At 42.5% G+C, this 20805-nt stretch overlaps 1 protein-coding gene across 1 annotated transcript in view; it reads right to left on the bottom strand.

Moving 5' to 3' along the window:
- Positions 1-20805, bottom strand: part of sntg2 (syntrophin, gamma 2) — a 261510-nt gene that overhangs the window by 34060 nt on the left and 206645 nt on the right. Inside the window, exon 14 of the mRNA XM_059645706.1 lies at positions 18603-18812. Within this exon, the coding sequence (XP_059501689.1) occupies positions 18603-18812 (210 nt within the window). The remainder of the gene's footprint in view (positions 1-18602; positions 18813-20805) is intronic.

Genomic DNA, 20805 nt, shown 5'->3' with positions numbered 1-20805 from the left:
AAGGTGTAATTAGTTAGCTAGAACATGACAGCAGCCAGTGGATTGCAGTACTTATGTAAGGAAGACCAAGTAGATTTGACAGAAGAGGAACAGGGACCTGCTAACCAGGATAATTAATGCTTATTTTCCTTTTGGTTGCATTCACTCCTATACAAGCTACATGCTAGTAATCGTTGGGTAAGCTCTTTGGTATATAATTCAGAATAATCAGCATGGTCATCCATTTCTGTTCTTGTGTAAGAAATGGAAGTTACATGCACGAAGAAAGTACACAGTAAATGGCAGGGTCTTAGGAACGCTGATGTGCTGAGAGATCTTGGAATGCAAGACCATAACTCCCGAAAGTGGCAAAACAATTGGATAAAGTGCTAAAGTAAATGTAGAGCATGCTTGCAGTTGAGCACAGAGTATAAAAGTCAGCAAGTCATGGTACAGCTGTATAAAGTTATAGTTCAGTTACATTTGGAGCAGTGTGCCCAGTTCTGGTCACCACACTATAGGAAGCATGTGGAAGCCTTGGAGAGGGTGCACAAGAGATTTGCCAGGATGTTGCCTGGATTGGAGTGTATAAGCTATAAAGAGAAATTGGACAGACTTGGATTGTTTTCACAAGAGTGACAAAGAAGTAAAAATTACGAGAGACATGGGCAGGGTGGGTAGTTGGAATCTCTTTCCCAGGACAGGAATATCAAATACTAAGGGGCATAGTTTTAAGTTGAGAAGGGAAAGTTTAAAGGAGATGTTAGGGAAAGGTGACGGTGGTAGAGGTTAGGAACGTGCTGCCAGGAGAAATGGCAGAAACAGATGCGATAGCAACATTTAAGAGGCATTTAGACAGACACAGGAACAGGCAGAGAAACGAGGGACATGGACCATACACAGACAGATGGAATTAGTTTAAAATGGCATTATGGTTGGTGCAGACATGGTGGGCTGAAGGGCCTGTTCCTGGAATGTACTGTTCTATGGTCTAAATAACTTGTAAGTATGTGACACTTTTCAGAAGCATATTACAGTCAATGGAGAATTTTGAAGTGAGGTAAATTAGAGATTACTAACTTGTACAGCAAGATCCCACAAATAGCAGCGTGCTGGTGACTAGGTATTGTTTGAAGCATAAGTATTGGCCACTATGTCCTGCTCCTCTTTGAAACACTGCCATTACATCATTCACATTCACCAGAAAGCATAGATGAGGCATCAGTTTATTATCTTGTCCAAAAGGTGGCACTTTTGACAGTGCAGCTCTCACCTAGAATGCTGACCCGGATTAATGTTCAAACTCCTGTGCGACTGGACTTAAAATGTCAGTGACATCTAGTGAAAAAGTTCTTCAATCATTTTACTCAATTTTGGTTCAATCGAATGGATGTCCTAATATTGCTTTGCTTGTCTTTGTCCACAGAATGGGTTTACAATCTAGAGGGCCAATCAAGTCTTTTAGGATCTGTTAGTTGGGGGAACTGATGTGAGGGTAGACTTAAATGCAGAACTAGTGTCCTCAAAGTTAGAAACAAGTAAGTGGATATAGCTTGGACAACTGACTCAGATGTGACCAAATAAATAGGCACTGGTATCTTAAAATATAGAGTTTTGCCCATAGATACATTACGTACAAATTAAGAGTAGAAAATAGCCATTGAGCCCTTCAAAGCCTGCTTTCCCTGACTACTTAATTATATCATGGCTGATCTGTGTTCTGAATTTCGTATTCCTGCATATTCCCACTTACCATCAATTTCCTTTGATAAAGTGCTTAGCATGATACTGTAGATCAAGAATTAATAATAAGCAACTAACATGAATCTGGAATATTATATGTAACACAAGTGATCTACCTGGAGATCATTGGCTGCTCCATACCATATTTTGGCAAAGTGTAATTTTTGTCAAGTCTTGTGGAACATTTCTCTCTTCAGTTCTGAATGAATTTTCTCATGCTATCTTCCTGAACTCGCCTCATTGCTACCGACCATGCCACTATGATACCTCTCTCATCTAACGCAAGCTCAATTCTTCCACTTACCATAGCTGGAAGTTCTTGACACTGCCTGAATGGCAGTCCAGGAACTGAAGCAGTCCATGTCAAAATGCTGCAAAACCTCGACAAAGTATAGGCTTGTGTTAATAAGTGGCAAGTGATATTCAAATGATACAATAGACAATAGACAATAGGTGCTGGAGTAGGCCATTCAGCCCTTCGAGCCAGCACCACCATTCATTATGATCATGGCTGATCATCCACAATCAGTATCCTGTTCCTGCCTTATCCCCACACCCTTGATTCCACTATCTTTAAGAGCTCTGTCTATCTCTTTCTTGAAAGCATCCAGAGTGTTGGCCTCCACTGCATTCTGGGGCAGAGCATTCCATATACCCACCACTCTTTGGGTGAAGAAGTTTTTCCTCAACTCTGTTCTAAATGGCCTACCCCTTATTTTTAAACTGTGTCCTCTGGTCCTGGACTCACCCATCAGCGGAAACATGCTTCCTGCCTCCACAGTGTCCAATCCCTGAATAATCTTATACGCCTCAATCAGATCCCCTCTCATCCTTCTAAACTCAAGAGTATACAAGCCCAGTCGCTCCAATCTTTCAACATATGATAGTCCCGCCATTCCAGGAATTGACCTTGTGAACCTACACTGCACTCCCTCAATAGCAAGAATGTCCTTCCTCAAATTGGGAGACCAAAACTGCACACAATACTCCAGGTATGGTCTCACCAGGGCCCTGTACAGCTGCAGAAGGACCTCTTTGCTCCTATACTCAATTCCTCTTGTGATAAAGGCCAGCTTGCTATTAGCTTTCTTCACTACCTGCTGTACCTGCATGCTTGCTTTCATTGACTGATGTACAAGAACACCTAGATCTCGTTGTACTTCCCCTTTACCTAACTTGACTCCATTGAGATAGTAATCTGCCTTCTGTTCTTGCCACCAAAGTGTATAACCACACATTTATCCACATTAAACTGCATCTGCCATGCATCTGTCCACTCACCTAGCCTGTTCAAGTCACCCTGTATTCTCATAACATCTTCCTCACATTTCACACTGCCACCCAACTTTGTGTCATCAGCAAATTTGCTAATATTACCTCTAATGCCTTCGTCTATATCATTAATATATATCGTAAACAGCTGCGGTCCCAGCACTGAACCTTGCGGTACCCCACTGGTCACTGCCTGCCATTCCAAAAGGGACCCGCTTATCACTACTCTTTGCTTCCTGTCAGCCAGCCAATTTTCAATCCAACTCAGTATTTTGCCCCCATTACCATGTGCCCTAATTTTGTTCAGAATCTCCTATGCGGGACGTTATCAAAGGCTTTCTGAAAGTCCAGGTACACTACATCCACTGGCTCTCCCTTATCCATCTTCATAGATACATCCTCAAAAAATTCCAGAAGATTAGTCAAGCACGATTTCCCCTTCGTAAATCCATGCTGACTCTGACCTGTTCTGTTACTGCTATCCAAATGAGTCATAATTTCATCTTTTATAATTGACTCCAGCATCTTTCCCACCACTGACATCAGGCTAACCGGTCTGTAATCTCCTGTTTTCTCTCTCCCTCCTTTCTTAAAAAGTGGGACAACATTTGCCACCCTCCAATCCGCAGGAACTGATCCTGAATCTATAGAACCTTGGAAAATAATTGCCAATGCGTCCACAATTTCTAGAGCCACCTCTTTAAGTACCCTGGGATGCAGACCATCAGGTCCCGGGGACTTATCAGCCTTCAGACCTAACAGTCTATCCAACATCACTTCCTGCCTAATATAAATACCTTTCAGTTCGCCCATTACCCTCAGTCCTTCAGCCACTACTGCATCTGGGAGATTGCTTGTGTCTTCCCTAGTGAAGACAGATCCAAAGTACCTATTCAACTCTTCTGCCATTTCCTTGTTCCCCATAATAAATTCACCCGTTTCTGACTTCAAGGGCCCAATTTTAGTTGTTACCATTTTTTTCTTTTCACATACCTAAAAAAGCTTTTACTATCCTCCTTACTATTTTTGGCCAGTTTTCCTTCATAGCTCATTTTTTCTCTGTGTATTGCCTTTTTTGTTATCCGCTGTTGCTCTTTAAAAGCTTCCCAGTCCTCCAGCTTCCCACTCATCTTTGCTATGTTATACTTCTCTTTTATTTTTATACAGTCCTTAACTTCCCTCGTCAGCCACGGCTGCTCCCGCCTCCCCTTAGGATCTTTCTTCCTCTTTGGTATGAACTGATCCTGCACCTTCTGCATTATATCCAGAAATACCTGCCATTGTTGTTCCACTGCCATCCCTGCCAGGGTATTGTACCATTGAACTTTGGCCAGCTCCTCCCTCATAGCTCCATAGTTCCCTTTATTCAACTGCAATACTGACTCTTCCAATTCTCCCTTCTCCCTCTCAAACTGCATATTAAAATTTATCATATTATGGTCACTAGCACCTAATGGCTCCTTTACTTTGAGGCCTCTGATCAAATCCGGTTCATTACACAACACCAGATCCAGAATTGCCTCCTCCCTGGTAGGCTCCAGTGCAAGCTGTTCTAAGAACCCATCTCGGAGGCACTCTACAAACTCCCTTTCTTGGGGTCCAGAACCATCCTGATTCTCCCAGTCTACCCGCATGTTGAAATCTCCCATAACAACTGTAGTGATACCTTTGTGACAGGCCAATTTCAGCTCTTGATTCAACCTGCACCCTACCTCCTGACTACTGTTTGGAGGCCTGTAGATAACTCCCATTAGGGTCTTCCTACCTTTAGAATTTCTCAGCTCTATCCATACTGACTCTACATCTCCTGACTCTATGTCCCCCCTCGGAAGGGACCGAATATCATTCCTCACTAACAGGGCTACCCCACCCCCTCTGCCCACCAGTCTGTCCTTTCGATAACACATATAGCCTTGAATATTCATTTCCCAGGCCCTGTCCACTTGAAGCCACGTCTCAGTTATCCCCACAACGTCATACTTGCCAACTTCCAACTGAGCCTCAAGCTCATCCACCTTATTTCTTATGCTTCGTGCATTCATATATAATATTTTTGATTTGTTTCTCCCCTCACCCTGATACAGATGACAGACAATTGCTAATCTCCAACAAGATAGAATCTAACCAGAGTTCTTTGATATTATTATTAATTTATCTCCAATGATCAGCATTCTGGAGGTTATCATTGACTAGAACTTCAACTGGAACAGCCACTTAAATACTGTGGCTGCAAGAACAGGTCCTGGCTCAGAATCCTGCAGCTAATAACGCACCTCCTGACTCCCTAAAGCCTGTCCACCATCTCCAAGGCACAAGGCAGGAGTGTGATGGAATACTCCAACCTGCCTGGATGAGTACAGCTCCAACAACACTCCAGAAGCCTGACTCTATCCAGGATAAAGTAATCACCTTGACTGGCACACAACAAATTTCATCCCCTCCACCACTAAAGCTCATTAGCAGCAGTATGTATATCATCTACAACTGCGTACATTGACCAAGGCTCCTAAGACAGCAGATTCAAAGCCCCTAACAGCTTCGATCTTGAAAGACAAGGACAGCAGATACATGGGAACACCATCACCTGTAAGTTCCCCTCCAAGCCACTCACCATCCTGATTTGTAAATATATGCCATTCCTTTCAGTGTTGCTGTGTCAAAGTCCTGGAATTGCTTCTATCATACCATTGTGAGTAAACATACAGCACATGGACTGCAAAAGTTTCAGAAGGCAGCTCACCACCACCTCCTCAAGGGCAACTAGAGATGGACATAAATACTTGCCCAGCCAACAACCCTGACATCTCACTGATGAATGCGTAAAATCAAAATTCTGGAATACACCACATCCCTGGTACTGGGACCATCTACAAACCCCACACAACAAGTCAATCATTAGCAGTCTGCAGTGGTTGTTTTACTATCAAAATAGTGGCACAATGGTTGCAAACCCATGCCTCTCATGGCAAAGCAAACTTTCTATTTGATCAGACAACTGAACACTTGTGCATTTATCACTGTTTAAGCTCCACATCCCACAGCTTATTTGTCCTTAGCTGCACACCTCATCTTACATCTAAATCACTGATACTCTTAAGCTCAGTGCCCACAGCATCTTATCACTGTTCGATGTGGGACCATCACAAATGGGGAAGGTCTTTAGTCACCTAAAAATATTTACTTTATTTGAAAACCAACAAAACAAAGAGAAATCAACCAAACAAAATATGTATTTGCCTCTAAGAATGCAAATAAACTGCTTGTATGTCAAACATGAACAAACTTTCATCTGCTGTATCTGGGTGTCAATTGACTGTCCTGTCGGGCTTGTGGTGGGCAATGCTGCACTATTCTACGATGTGCAAGATGAAGTTCTTCTTGTCTTCATCTTTCTCAACAGAGGTCTGCTGTAGCTCTCCTAGTTTGTCAGCCTCCATAACATCCTTTCTTTACCTACTGCAATTATGCAGAGCACAACACGTGAGGATTATGTAACATATTTTATCTGAAGTTTACTGCAAGGTCCTGTCAGACTGAGGCAAGCATTGGGCCATCAGTAATCTTGTTATCTGATTCACCAGGGCTTTGGTGAAAGAATGGGCTGCGCTATACCTGTGTTTAGCCATGATTAGGGGTTTGCGTAACAGACTCATCAACCATGACCACAGTGGGTAGTCTTTGTCTTCCGGTCACCATCTTTGTAAGATATCAGCCATGAAATAGATCAGGGACATGAAATTTCTCAAGGATATAGGCACCATAGCAGCAACCAAGATACTAAGCACAAACACCTACAAAATGGAACCGATGCTTAGAGATCATCGGCACATCGATGGAATTCATTTATTGATGAATTCAGCTCCATAATGCTAAGGTCAGCTCTCATGACGTGGGTACAGTCGATTATAGCCATATTACTAAATCCTATTGCTTAAGCTGCAACACTGATCTTTCCATGGAAAAATGAGATGGAGTGGTGTGTACTAGCACAGATGACTCTGGTTACAGTCTTGGTGTATTGTGTGAGGAGACATTAGAGAGATCCCGCGCAGCTCCCCTGTGTGTCCTTGGATGTGGCTCGTCACATAAAAATTCAATGCATCTGTCACCTTGACAGCCGATGGGATAGGATGACTATTCACAGCTTCATATCAGAGGTTAAACTCCAGCAACTCCTGACAGTGTCCCCAAGACACCCTCAGGCTGTTCCAAAACTGTGCCTCGCTCATGTGAAAGAAATAGCACTGAAGCCAAAAAACTCAGGCTCTTTTGTGCATCCGGGGGTGCCTTCAACTGTAGCGTCCTCCTGTGGAGGTTGTTTGTCATCTACTGGAGGTTGATTTTGCTCCTGGGATTGATGATGCCTCTGTCAATCTTCCATTTTTCTATATCTTTGTTGCATCACAGCAATAGTGGCAACCAAACCTCCTTGGGCTGTATCCATCAGTCGGGTTTGCAATGACCCCTTGCGTGGAGTAGAAGAAACAGAATATGTTGTTATCAATATGAGCATTCACATCAAATGACAGTTTAATGTACTCCTCCTTTCAGAGATATGGGGCATTGAGACAAGGAAGGCCAATGGAATGACTCATCTTGGCACTTCGACATTGGATCTTAATCTAATGACTGCGCCACCAGTCACATGGCAAAGAGATAATAGGAGAGTATAAATGCTTCCTGAGTACCGAACATCTTCCTCCCAGTTTCATAACACCTACGGAGAGCATCATTGTGTCATAGGCAGTCTTGCGTTATACTTAAGGTTCCAGTGGAGAGAAAATCACTTCTGTCTTGCATTAGCTGTATGCATTGTAGCTGTAGATGCCTCTTAAAATGACACCTGTGATTACTTCTGCTCCCAGAGATTTCTATCTTCAATTTTCAAGGAGCAATGACATTTCCACATGGCTTGTGATAAGCATTTGCACCTCACACTGCCTGCATTTCTCACCACAGTGATCTAACTTCGACCTGAACTTGACAAGTGTATGATTGATGCAATCACCACTTGATGGGCCTCCTGTCAAACATGATATGGAGGTGCTGGTGTTGGACTGGGGTGGACAAAGTCACAAGTCAGCTGACACCAGTGTATAGTCTAACAGGTTTATTTTGAATCATAAGCTTTCAGAGCGCTGCTCCTTTGTCAAGCGTCTGCCGGTCATGAGGGAGAATATTGTCTGAATGTCTGGAGTTTAGTTAGAAAACGTGACCTGGTATTCCTGACATCAAGAAAGGCCTTGCATGACTGCTCACACATTTCAGCCAAATTTGACACCAAAGCCCAGGTCATTTAGTGCCTGGATTATAGGAACTCTGAATACTCTTTCAGATGCAGCTTTGATTCACTATAGAATTCTCACCTCTCACTCAGAGAGTTGTGGAAACTGTTGCATTCTTCTACTTCCTCAGTTCAATTTAATATCTTGCTTAAGATACTATCTAACAATACAACAAAGCTAGCTACTCCTCTTTGTCATCTACTAATTTGATGTTCATGGATAAGCCCCACTTTACTGCCCAGTCTGGAATTTTAACAATAATACCCATCTTGTGACCTAGTGTGGGTAGTCGTATCATTTGAACATGTTTTACAACCTTTTCAGGAGGAGGAGCCAAGACATGCTCAGTAAAGTAAGGTTAGTATGAATCATTAAGCTATTCTGCTTCAGTTCAATGAAGCTTGGAGAGTAGTCGTTGACGTAATTTATTTCAGGACATACATAGTGTTTGTTTTGTACTTAAAATAACTGTACAGAGGCCAGTATCCCATCACCAAGTTACCCTTTATTTACATGTGCAGACCACATACACTCTGACCAGCCAGCTCCAAGCCAGCCCCTAGAATAAGGTGAGTCCCTGAATCTCCTGTTTATATCTGTCAGCCAGGGCTCCTTGATTGAGCCAGATTCACAACACCAATCAAGGACACCATATCTGAGATCCACCTGGTTCTAATTACTACAGTAATGATACAAAATACTGAAGATGCTGTGGTTTCCTACATTAGTCAGTCACATTGCTTAACTTAAATAAACTACCTCTTACTTAAACACCTGAATAGCTTTTCAGAGTCTGACCACAGCTTTCCCTGACAGTATTCTGTAACAAAATCTGTCAGAATCCCTGTACATGAATTATAATCATCTCTGGTTCACAGACAGAACAGGCTTGAGACTTTCTAACAAGATAGACGTGAGATGTTTATGGATTGCTGAGTTTAACAAATTGCTTATTATATGTGCTCTAAGGGACAACAATATCAAAGTCTAGCTCCTGTGGATTTAAAACAGCTTTCTAAAAATCCTTTTTGAACAATTAAGTTAAAAGCATTGCAAGACTTGATAACAAGCATTCAAATACAGGACCTTCCTGATTAATGTCTTTGGGGTAACTTGTGGTCATGATCTAGAAACTAACAGTCAGCTCTTGTACAAACTATATCATTTAGAAAATTCTATAGGACAATTTTAAAGAAGGTTATGGAATCATACCTGAAAACTATAGAACATGAAGGTCAACAATAGTCAAACTAACAAAAAATTCAGCAAATATTTATATTTCTGCTCATGTACTTCCAGAATTTTATCAATTAATCTAAATCACTGCTGTGGAGATTTCAAGCAGTGGCATTTCATTGCATGCTGCATGTTTGGGGTGCCTGAGTGAGGGAGTGATGAGAAAATGGGAACAGCAGATGCTGGAGAATTCCAAGATAATAAAATGTGAGGCTGGATGAACACAGCAGGCCAAGCAGCATCTCAGGAGCACAAAAGCTGACGTTTCGGGCCTAGACCCTTCATCAGAGAGGGGGATGGGGAGAGGGAAGTGGAATAAATAGGGAGAGAGGGGGAGGCGGACCGAAGATGGAGAGTAAAGAAGATAGGTGGAGAGAGTGTAGGTGGGGAGGTAGGGAGGGGATAGGTCGGTCCAGGGAAGACGGACAGGTCAAGGAGGTGGGATGAGGTCAGTAGGTAGCTGGGGGTGCGGCTTGGGGTGGGAGGAAGGGATGGGTGAGAGGAAGAACTGGTTAGGGAGGCAGAGACAGGTTGGACTGGTTTTGGGATGCAGTGGGTGGGGGGGAAGAGTTGGGCTGGTTGTGTGGTGCAGTGGGGGGAGGGGACGAACTGGGATGGTTTAGGGATGCAGTAGGGGAAGGGGAGATTTTGAAACTAGTGAAGTCCACATTGATACCATATGGCTGCAGGGTTCCCAGGCGGAATATGAGTTGCTGTTCCTGCAACCTTCGGGTGGCATCATTGTGGCACTGCAGGAGGCCCATGATGGACATGTCATCTAGAGAATGGGAGGGGGAGTGGAAATGGTTTGCGACTGGGAGGTGCAGTTGTTTGTTGCGAACTGAGCGGAGGTGTTCTGCAAAGCGGTCCCCAAGCCTCCGCGTGGTTTCCCAAATGTAGAGGAAGCCGCACCGGGTACAGTGGATGCAGTATACCACATTGGCAGATGTGCAGGTGAACCTCTGCTTAATGTGGAATGTCATCTTGGGGCCTGGGATGGGGGTGAGGGAAGAGGTGTGGGGACAGGTGTAGCATTTCCTGCGGTTGCAGGGGAAGGTGCCGGGTGTGGTGGGGTTGGAGGGTAGTGTGGAGCGAACAAGGGAGTCACGGAGAGAGTGGTCTCTCCGGAAAGCTGACAGGGGAGGGGATGGAAAAATGTCTTGGGTGGTGGGGTCGGATTGTAAATGGCGGAAGTGTCGGAGGATAATGCGTTGTATCCGGAGGTTGGTAGGGTAGTGTGTGAGAACGAGGGGGATCCTCTTGGGGCGGTTGTGGCGGTGGGCTTGAAATGGACATCAGTTACGCCGACCAGTCCCCCTCCACCGACACTCTCATCCGCCTAGCTGAACTCGTCCTCACACTCAACAACTTCTCTTTTGACTCCTCCCACTTCCTACAGACTAAGGGGGTGGCCATGGGCACCCGCATGGGCCCCAGCTATGCCTGCCTCTTTGTAATTTACGTGGAACAGTCCCTCTTCCGCACCTACACAGGCCCCAAACCCCACTTCTTCCTCCGGTACATTGATGACTGTATCGGCGCCGCCTCTTGCTCCCCAGAGGAGCTCGAACAGTTCATCCACTTCACCAACACCTTCCACCCCAACCTTCAGTTCACCTGGGCCATCTCCAGCACATCCCTCACCTTCCTGGACCTCTCAGTCTCCATCTCAGGCAACCAGCTTGTAACTGATGTCCATTTCAAGCCCACCGACTCCCACAGCTACCTAGGATACACCTCCTCCCACCCACCCTCCTGCAAAAATTCCATCCCCTATTCCCAATTCCTCCGCCTCCGCCGCATCTGCTCCCACGATAAGACATTCCACTCCCGCACATCCCAGATGTCCCAGTTCTTTAAGGACCGCAACTTTCCCCCCACAGTGATCGAGAACGCCCTTGACCGCGTCTCCCGTATTTCCCGCAACACATCCCTCACACCCCGCCCCTGCCACAACCGCCCCAAGAGGATCCCCCTCGTTCTCACACACCACCCTACCAACCTCCGGATACAACGCATTATCCTCCGACGCTTCCGCCATTTACAATCCGACCCCACCACCCAAGACATTTTTCCATCCCCTCCCCTGTCAGCTTTCCGGAGAGACCACTCTCTCCGTGACTCCCTTGTTCGCTCCACACTGCCCTCCAACCCCATCACACCCGGCACCTTCCCCTGCAACCGCAGGAAATGCTACACCTGTCCCCACACCTCCTCCCTCACCCCCATCCCAGGCCCCAAGATGACATTCCACATTAAGCAGAGGTTCACCTGCACATCTGCCAATGTGGTATACTGCATCCACTGTACCCGGTGCGGCTTCCTCTACATTGGGGAAACCAAGCGGAGGCTTGGGGACCGCTTTGCAGAACACCTCCGCTCAGTTCGCAACAAACAACTGCACCTCCCAGTCGCAAACCATTTCCACTCCCCCTCCCATTCTCTAGATGACATGTCCATCATGGGCCTCCTGCAGTGCCACAATGATGCCACCCGAAGGTTGCAGGAACAGCAACTCATATTCCGCCTGGGAACCCTGCAGCCATATGGTATCAATGTGGACTTCACCAGTTTCAAAATCTCCCCTTCCCCTACTGCATCCCTAAACCAGCCCAGTTCGTCCCCTCCCCCCACTGCACCACACAACCAGCCCAGCTCTTCCCCCCCACCCACTGCATCCCAAAACCAGTCCAACCTGTCTCTGCCTCCCTAACCGGTTCTTCCTCTCACCCATCCCTTCCACCCACCCCAAGCCGCACCCCCAGCTACCTACTAACCTCATCCCACCTCCTTGACCTGTCCGTCTTCCCTGGACCGACCTATCCCCTCCCTACCTCCCCACCTACACTCTCTCCACCTATCTTCTTTACTCTCCATCTTCGGTCTGCCTCCCCCTCTCTCCCTATTTATTCCAGTTCCCTCTCCCCATCCCCCTCTCTGATGAAGGGTCTAGGCCCGAAACGTCAGCTTTTGTGCTCCTGAGATGCTGCTTGGCCTGCTGTGTTCATCCAGCCTCACATTTTATTAACTGAGGGAGTGATGAGTTCCTTTCTTGATTTGCTGCAATAACAAAATAGAAAAACAATCAAAAAGGATGGTTCCTGTGTCTAGATTGTTCATTCAAAAGAGTAACTGAGAATTACAACTGAAGTAGTGGTCTACAGACAATTCGGGTAATTTCCGAAGAGGTAAGAATTTGAGAGACATGATGAGGAGACAAGTAGATGAGGTGTGAAGGAAATTTGGGTTCATTTGTCAGTGAATTAGAATTAGCCTTGTTGTCACACATACTCAATGAGTATAGTGAAAAGTTTACAAGTCACCACTTATGGCTATGCTTAGGCACAAAGGTACCTGGGTACAGATTCTTAAGCACAAATTCAGAGGGAAAAACAAAACAGAAAGCTAAAGAATAAAAAATTCAGAATAACTGTCCTTCCAAACTAAACCATGCTGACATCTAGCCTCTATTCCACACAAGGCCTTGACTCCAGACCACAGCGCGCTTCACTTTGACGCTCTTGAGGCCAGGGGATCACTCTAGAATCACCTTAAGGCCAGAAGTCCTCACTGAGGTCACGCCTGGCTGAATGACCACGATGGTGGGCTGCCGAGAGATCACCAGGCCGATGAGAGACCGCTACACAAGAACAGATTTACTCAGGCCAAATGGATTTTATTCTGTTTCCAATTTTTACAAGTGGTGCCAAATTATTTTATATTTTAAAATTCCTACGTAGGATGTGGGCATCACCGGCTGGGCTAATATTTATTGCCCAATCCTTAATTGCCCTTGTGAAGGGAGTGATGAGTTGCTTTCTTGAATTGCTGCAATCCATGGCAGGATAGTGCACCTAGACTTCGGAAAGGTGCTCCAGGATTTTGATCTAATGAAAGTGAAGGAATTGTAAATTAAATTCTTGATTAGTTGTTCTCCCATTAGCTGCTTTAAAAAAAAGTTGTAAAACATATTTGTGTTCGTACTATCAGCAAATGACTATCTTATGTGATGTTTGCTACATCTTGCAAAAACACAACTGTTAACTTGACAAGTATGTAACTTACAATTGGTGATATAATCAGGTGAGTGCTTAGCATATCTGAATGATGATTTCTCTATGAATTACTTCAGCCAATTGTTTTCAAGCTAGCACAAACAGAATGGTGGAACAGGATTGAAGGGATGAATAGTCAATTTGTGTTTTGTGTGGAATGCTGACAACCAGTGTTTTTTTGCTAATTTTGCGAACCATAATCTTTTTGCATTTGAACTGAAAAAGTGTCAATACCAATGTTAGACCAGGGCTCTAATGGCAGGTCTTGGTCAAAACACAAATGCTTTTGTTTCTTTTGCAGGTGACAATAAGCTATGTATTTCAAGCATCTTCTATATTTTGCTATTGCGTTCTCGATTGGACTGTTTCCAGAGCCAGCAGTCATTTAGGAGATAATTGTTTAATACATATACACACATTAAAGCAATAATTAAATCAGTTCATATTGAATGAACTACACATGCTAATCACCTACCACTGAATTATACATGGGAAAGAAAAATAAATCCTGACAACCAGCCTCAGCTTTCATCACAGAGAAAGGTCCCGTAAGAACGAGCACAGGAAGTAGAGAAAACTACTGACGTGTGCCATTCCACAAAAATGCCACAGGCAATTTCTGTTCTTAATTGAACTAATTTATTACAGTGGTTACATGACATACTGAGATAGAACAAGATTTGTAGATAATATAGCCTATGGAGCATGATCTCAGCTCCGAATGCAAAATTAGACATGCGGATGAGGAAAGTGCAGTGCCTGAGCTAGCACAGCGATGTTTATATTTTATGTGGAGGCAGCTCACCCCCACCTTCTCAAGGGCAAATAGAGACAAGCAATAAATGCTGGCTGAGCCAGTGACACCCAGATCCCATGAGTGATTAAAACAGATTCTTCCATTTAATCAACTTCTTTTATTATTTCAATGTGAATCGTGAGTAACTAGTAATTAAAATGCTAGGTTTAATGTAAGTATATGTATAGATCAAAGTGAACTGGTCTCCCTGTCTGAGGAAGGATGTTAAGAAACTTAGAAAAATACAGAAAAGCTGGACAAGGATGTTGCCAGGGTTGGAGGGTTTGAGCTACAGGGAGAGGCTGAATAGCTTGGGGCTATTTTCCCTGGGGTGTCAGTGGCTGAAGGGTGACCATATAGAAGGTTATAAAATGATGAGGGGTATGGTGAGAGCGAATATCAAGGTCTTCTCCCTGGGGTGGGTGAGTCCAATATTACAGGGTTTAAGGTGTGAGGGGAAAAATGTAAAAGGAACCTAAGGGGTAATTTTTTCACACAGAGGGTAAAGCATGTACGGAATGAGCTGCCAGAGGAAGTGTTGGGGTCTGGCATAACTATAACATTTAAAAGGCATCTGGAGGGTACATGAATAGAAAGGGTTTAAAGGGATATGGGATGAATGGACTCTCTAGCCTCAAATAATACTGAACTTGCTAATGTTGATCTCGCTTAGAGCATATCCTGTGCAAAGTAACTCATGTGCCTCTGTCTAAGTCTTTATTTTACAACCTTTGATCTGTATAACCTTGCTTACTATGATCCGCCTGTACTGCTTGTAAACAAAACTGTTCACTATACTTCGATGCACATGGCGATAAATCAAGCAGCCAATCAATAACCAAATGGGTGTAGATTTATTTAGGATAGCTGGTTGGCACAGACCAGTTGGGCCAAAGGGCCTGTTTCCATGCTGTACATTTCTATGACTTTATCACTCCAAAGTGGGGAATTTCATTTGACCAGAACACAGTTTTTCGAAGTTGTTTTGGTGCTTTCAAGTATCAGGCTACCCTTCCATTATTCTTCAGATTTACCAAAACTCTTGCTGTTTGTGAACAGTGGGCTGAATTTTGAAGGCTGCCACAGGTGGGAAGGCAGATGGCACATTGAGGAGAAGGGGTAGAGTCACTGGTGGCATCCATGTTCTCACTACAAACACTATTCAACACTGTCCCCACCAATGAACTCCTACCCAAACCTACTATCGCCCTGACCTTACTACCCCTACAACCATGATAACCATGATTTTAAGATGCTGGAGGAGAAGGCCATCGGCCCACAGCAAAGATGAGGACATTAAGGTTGCAATTCTTACCCAGAGGACTTAACTTGTCTCAGCTCTTGATTAATGGGCAGCCAGGAAGGCTGGTGCTCAGTGTGCAGTTGGCCAATTCAACCTGCAGGCTGTTGGCCAGTTAGGATTGGGATTCCTACAATGCAGATGGCATCGGAGGCCCCTCCCAACAGCTTGCCTCCCAATCTCTACCACACCCCACACCCCTGCCTTGCTTTGTGCAATAAAAATTCATCTCTTTGACAAGGGGCTATCAACCTAGCCCTAAATATCAGGAAGCATCTCCAGACATCTCCTCTTTGGCATATCTGCAGTTATGGCAGCAGCAGAGTAGAGGTTGCGTCACAGGTGACATTTATGGTGAGGTATGGGGAGCACTGCCTCAGTGTGTAATCCTTAACGTACAATGAAGTTAGAAATGTTTAACTTTCAAAATAGTGCAGGAGTGATTTAATTCTCATTTTGAAAGGTCAAATGTGAGTTTTTACCATGGTCTAAGTATAGGTATGAAGTGTTTTGGACACTGTAGTTATGTGGGTGAATCTCAGGGCATGTAAAACCTACAAGTAACATGTATTCAAAATTCCAGGCAGCATGGTCGCTATTGTCTGATATGTCGTAGCTGTGTAAACCAATTAATACTAGTGCGTAAAAACAGCTAGGATTTGGTGTCAAACTATCATATCTCACTTAGCTTTGCTGTAGAATCAGTTTGGATCCAAATCTGCTGAATACGCTGCACGGATTTAGAGTGACTGTGAAAAGAAAATAATTTTCACTCGACCAGTAAACTAAACGCTTCCAGAAAAAAAAAACTTTGGTTTGTTCTGCATTTAAATAGAAGTTGCCCCTGCTATTATAGCATTGTATCCACAGTTTATCATTATATGAAAATACCTTCATGAAAAAAAACAAAATTTGCACCATCCATGGATATGTAAATTTTAATTTTCCGGTGTGTTTTTAGCATCACCCTGTGGAAGAGAATTGAGGGTGAATGAGCACAATGAGATCAGAAGCTTAGAAAAAGCTAATTTCAGCTGTCATACAATGTTGCTGCAGGGTCAGGACATGTGGAAATTCATCAGTGATTTAAAGGATTCCCATTTAATCGGCAGCCTTAGGCTTCCTCTTTATTATTGGATTCTTGACATGTAGGTTCCAGCATGTCATCATTGGATGAGCTTGGACAGGGCTCCATGTAGCAGCAGTTAAACTGGAATCAAAGCTAAATGAACCTATTTTTGCAAGAAATCAAATTGCTTTTAGTACAAAATTCTAGCTGTGAATACATTCTTTCTAATGCTTACCTCAAGTTGTTCTTTCAGAAAGTACTTCTGAGGTAAGTAAATGAGAATTTGCATCAATTAATCTGCAGCTAGGTTTTCTCTAATGCTGCTTTTACACTTTTGGGAGTGTTTCCTTAAGAAACCATCGCAATATGATTAATGCTTAAAATAATGGAAGAAATAAGAGAAACAAGAGTATTTGTGGCATACATGGTGCCTACTGTGTGGAAATCCAGTTCTGAACATTCAGTACAAGCGTATCAATTAGGAGAGGACTAGGCAATTTAGCCCCTGAAGCCTGCTCTCCAATTCAATTTAATTATAGCTGAGCCGATTGTGGCTTCAATTCCGTTTACTCAATACTCGCTCACTCCATTGTTATTCTACCTCCACCTTACTATGAATTGATATCTTCCTGCAGCGAGTTACCATTAAATCAACAGCTTATCCTGTCACTATATCATGCATTACGATATGGATGCAGATACAGTTCCACACTGTAAAAGGTAGAACAAATACAATAATAATCTACAGTTTAACACTGGAAAAGCTTCTAATCTATCTTCAAATTGATTGTTTACTCCCCTCTACTTATGTAACAACAAGCTGATATTTTCGATAATAGATAAAGCCTGAAGGAACCAAAACGATATTTTTGATGTTTGCACTGCATATTGAACTGATTATCATCTTCCATCCCACAGTATAGCATTGTGCAGTGACTGTCCACGTGACGAAGATCTCAGTGTTCAAAAAGGGTCAGAAACCTTCTCTAAATCTTAGATTTGATACTATAGCGTGTTAACAGGACTGGGTCAAATATGAATACTTATTGCACAAGGGTTATTGTGTTCATTAGTGGATAACCCTAGAAATATTGTTCATTTCTTTGGTAAACATAATACAAAATGTGAAGTATAGAAAAGAATGCAGTGTGAATTAGAATTAGAATTCATTTTACTCACATGAGTACAGTAAAAAGTTTACTAGTCACCACTTACGGTGTCATCTTAGGTGCAAAGGCACTAAGGTACAGATTCTTGAGTGCAAATTCTTAGGGGAAAAAATAGAAAATAAAGAAATAGAAAGCCCAGCACCACAGGCCTTCAAAAGTACAAAATCATAGCAATAAATTAGAAAAACAAAGAGATAAATTGCTCAGAATAGCCGTCCTTCGACCATAATATAATAAAGGATAAAGAGAGCTGTTTTAGGTAGATTTGTCTGGACTCACTTAGGTTATTTTACGTTTTCTGTATTAAGTTGAAATTGTAGTTATGCAATTCATGCTTAATTATTTAATTGAATCAAAGTGATTACAAGTTAGATTTTGATGTGTCTGATCTGTCATTGCAAAATTAACTAGTTACTCTGGAAAAGTCAATTTTGTGAAATGATTTCTCTAGAGCCACAGGAATAATATCCATGTGAATACTCCGGACAATATGCGCCTATTTTTCATAAAATAAGCACTCATAGTATTTTTACAGATTAACAGCTGATTATTAGCATTTCCTGATTTACAGGTTCATATTGTGCACACATCGCTATCAATGAGCGAAGCACAGAGACTCTGACAAAACAGCAATCACTATGGTTCTGATGCATTGTAACTGGTAACCATATACAATGAGTTCATGTTGTCCTACTTACTCCTGTTCTCTGCACTTCCATAAAAATTGCTCTCTGGAAAGTTTTCTCCCAAACTGCAAGCTCGCTGCCCATCTCAACGCAGAAATAATGATTCTCGCCTTGACCCGCCAGAACACTGAAACCATACGGCCTCTGGTCTTGAAGCTCACAGTCCTGATGAAGACCTAAACATAAGTTTGCTTGAAGCCAGCATTCATCAGCAAGCCAGAGCTGTAAAATATTCTGCAGTAGATTATCTTCAAGCCATTTAACCTTATAAGCAGATAATGTCTATAAAACATTTTAATTAACCATTGATAACCAAATATTATGGGGCAAATGTTTCCTTAAGCAAATTATAGCTCAAAGATGCATTCTACACACACTCTGTTTCAAACATACATGTTCCCTTTAAAGTATTGCTAATATGGTCTAATGTGCAATGCATATTTGAAAAATGTAACTTCAGAAGGAAAATTAAAAGTACTTCCAGAGTGCCAAACTTAATTTGTTCAACAAGGCTCATTATATTATGAAATTATTTGTTAAGTGCTAAGAATGGACAGATTTAGTTAACTATCGAGAGTTTATTAACGTATAAACTAATGTCAGATTAACTGGAAGAGAAATGTTGTCAATCAGATTAGTCTTGCAGAATTATAACAAGATGGGAATGAATATCCAATGTATGTTGAATGTCAAACCTAAAATACAAGTATTTCAAAAAGAGCAGCCGTTGTAATTTTTGTACAAAACATTTAAAATATAGTTGAGAACTTGATCATGTAAATGGGACCTAAATGCAAATAAGTTTGAGGAATCATTCATTTTATTGCCTATATTTCTGAGTTCAAATGAAAAGATTGGTTTCGAGATTATTTGATTCAGCGGAAATTGCAAAAGGATGAATTTCAGGCACAGGTTACATTTAGCCCCAATCACATTTAATTGGTGTTTTGCATTTTAAAATCCATTCCTCTGGAAGCAAGGTTCAGCCATAAAACTGGTCACACCCTCCCAATTGAACTAATTACTTTTACAAATGATGGGTCTTCAAGTAAAATTTTAATATTAAGATTTTTTTCAACTGCAGTAGCACTAATATGTGTCTTTTAAAGCTTTTGAAGTTTAGTAAAGGATATTCAGTTTATTAAGGAACTGATTGTATGCCAATGTAACTAATGAATGATTCTAGATAGTTTATTTTAAAATATGTTTTACTTTTTTGAAACCAGTTCATTTACTGGGAATATTATTTTATCCAAAATGCTTCTTTTTGTGATAAACTAAGTTATATTAATAAAATTGCACAATATTCACATTGTCAAGCATGACAGCAAATACTTTTAATACAAAGTCTCTGAAAAACATCATGTTCTAAAATGCTTTTCAATTGTGCTGACTCACGGAAGATTTTCTATTTGGTGTTATGAATGCAACATTGAATGGAACATTTAACAAAAAAAAACTCAGAAAACTAGAACAATTTTGAATTTAGTTTGCACCTGGATTGCTTACTTCACCCAAAATGGAAATACAACTCCAGTTCCTCAGAATAATTTGAGTTAATCAGATTATCAATAATTCTCAGAAACAAAATACTTACAATCTTGTTCAAAAGTAATTTCATTTGCTATGTTTACATATTTCTCTCAACAACAGTAGATTTGGCTAATTCAACAGCACTTGCACTGTCTTTGTCATATTCTTTGGTTAGACAATGGCTGTAGACCTTCTGAATGGTGAATTAGCCACTGGGTGTCCTGAATGCACACATCCTCTACAAGGACACATGCCAGTGAGATATGGAGATGGGGGACGTTAACACTGATGGCTGGGAATCAGTTGTTGATCGCCGTGATCTTTGGAGGCTGACTGCTTGGAATGGCATTTAGAACATAGAACATAGAACAATACAGCGCAGAACAGGCCCTTCAGCCCTCGATGTTGCGCTGACCTGTAAACTACTCTAAGCCCCTCCCCCTACACTATCCCATCATCATCCATATGCTTATCCAAGGACTGTTTAAGTGCCCCTAATGTGGCTGAGTTAACTACATTGGCAGGCAGGGTGCTCCACGCCCTTACCACTCTCTGAGTAAAGAACCTGCCTCTGACATCTGTCTTAAATCTATCACTCCTCAGTCCGTAGCTATGCCCCCTTGTACAAGCTGAAGTTGGAAAAAGATTCTCAGAAAAAGACTATCACTGTCCACCCTATCTA

This window comes from Stegostoma tigrinum, chromosome 4 (assembly GCF_030684315.1).
Source record: "Stegostoma tigrinum isolate sSteTig4 chromosome 4, sSteTig4.hap1, whole genome shotgun sequence".
NCBI classification, from domain to species: Eukaryota; Metazoa; Chordata; class Chondrichthyes; order Orectolobiformes; family Stegostomatidae; genus Stegostoma; species Stegostoma tigrinum.
This window is presented reverse-complemented; position numbering and strand designations above follow the sequence as displayed.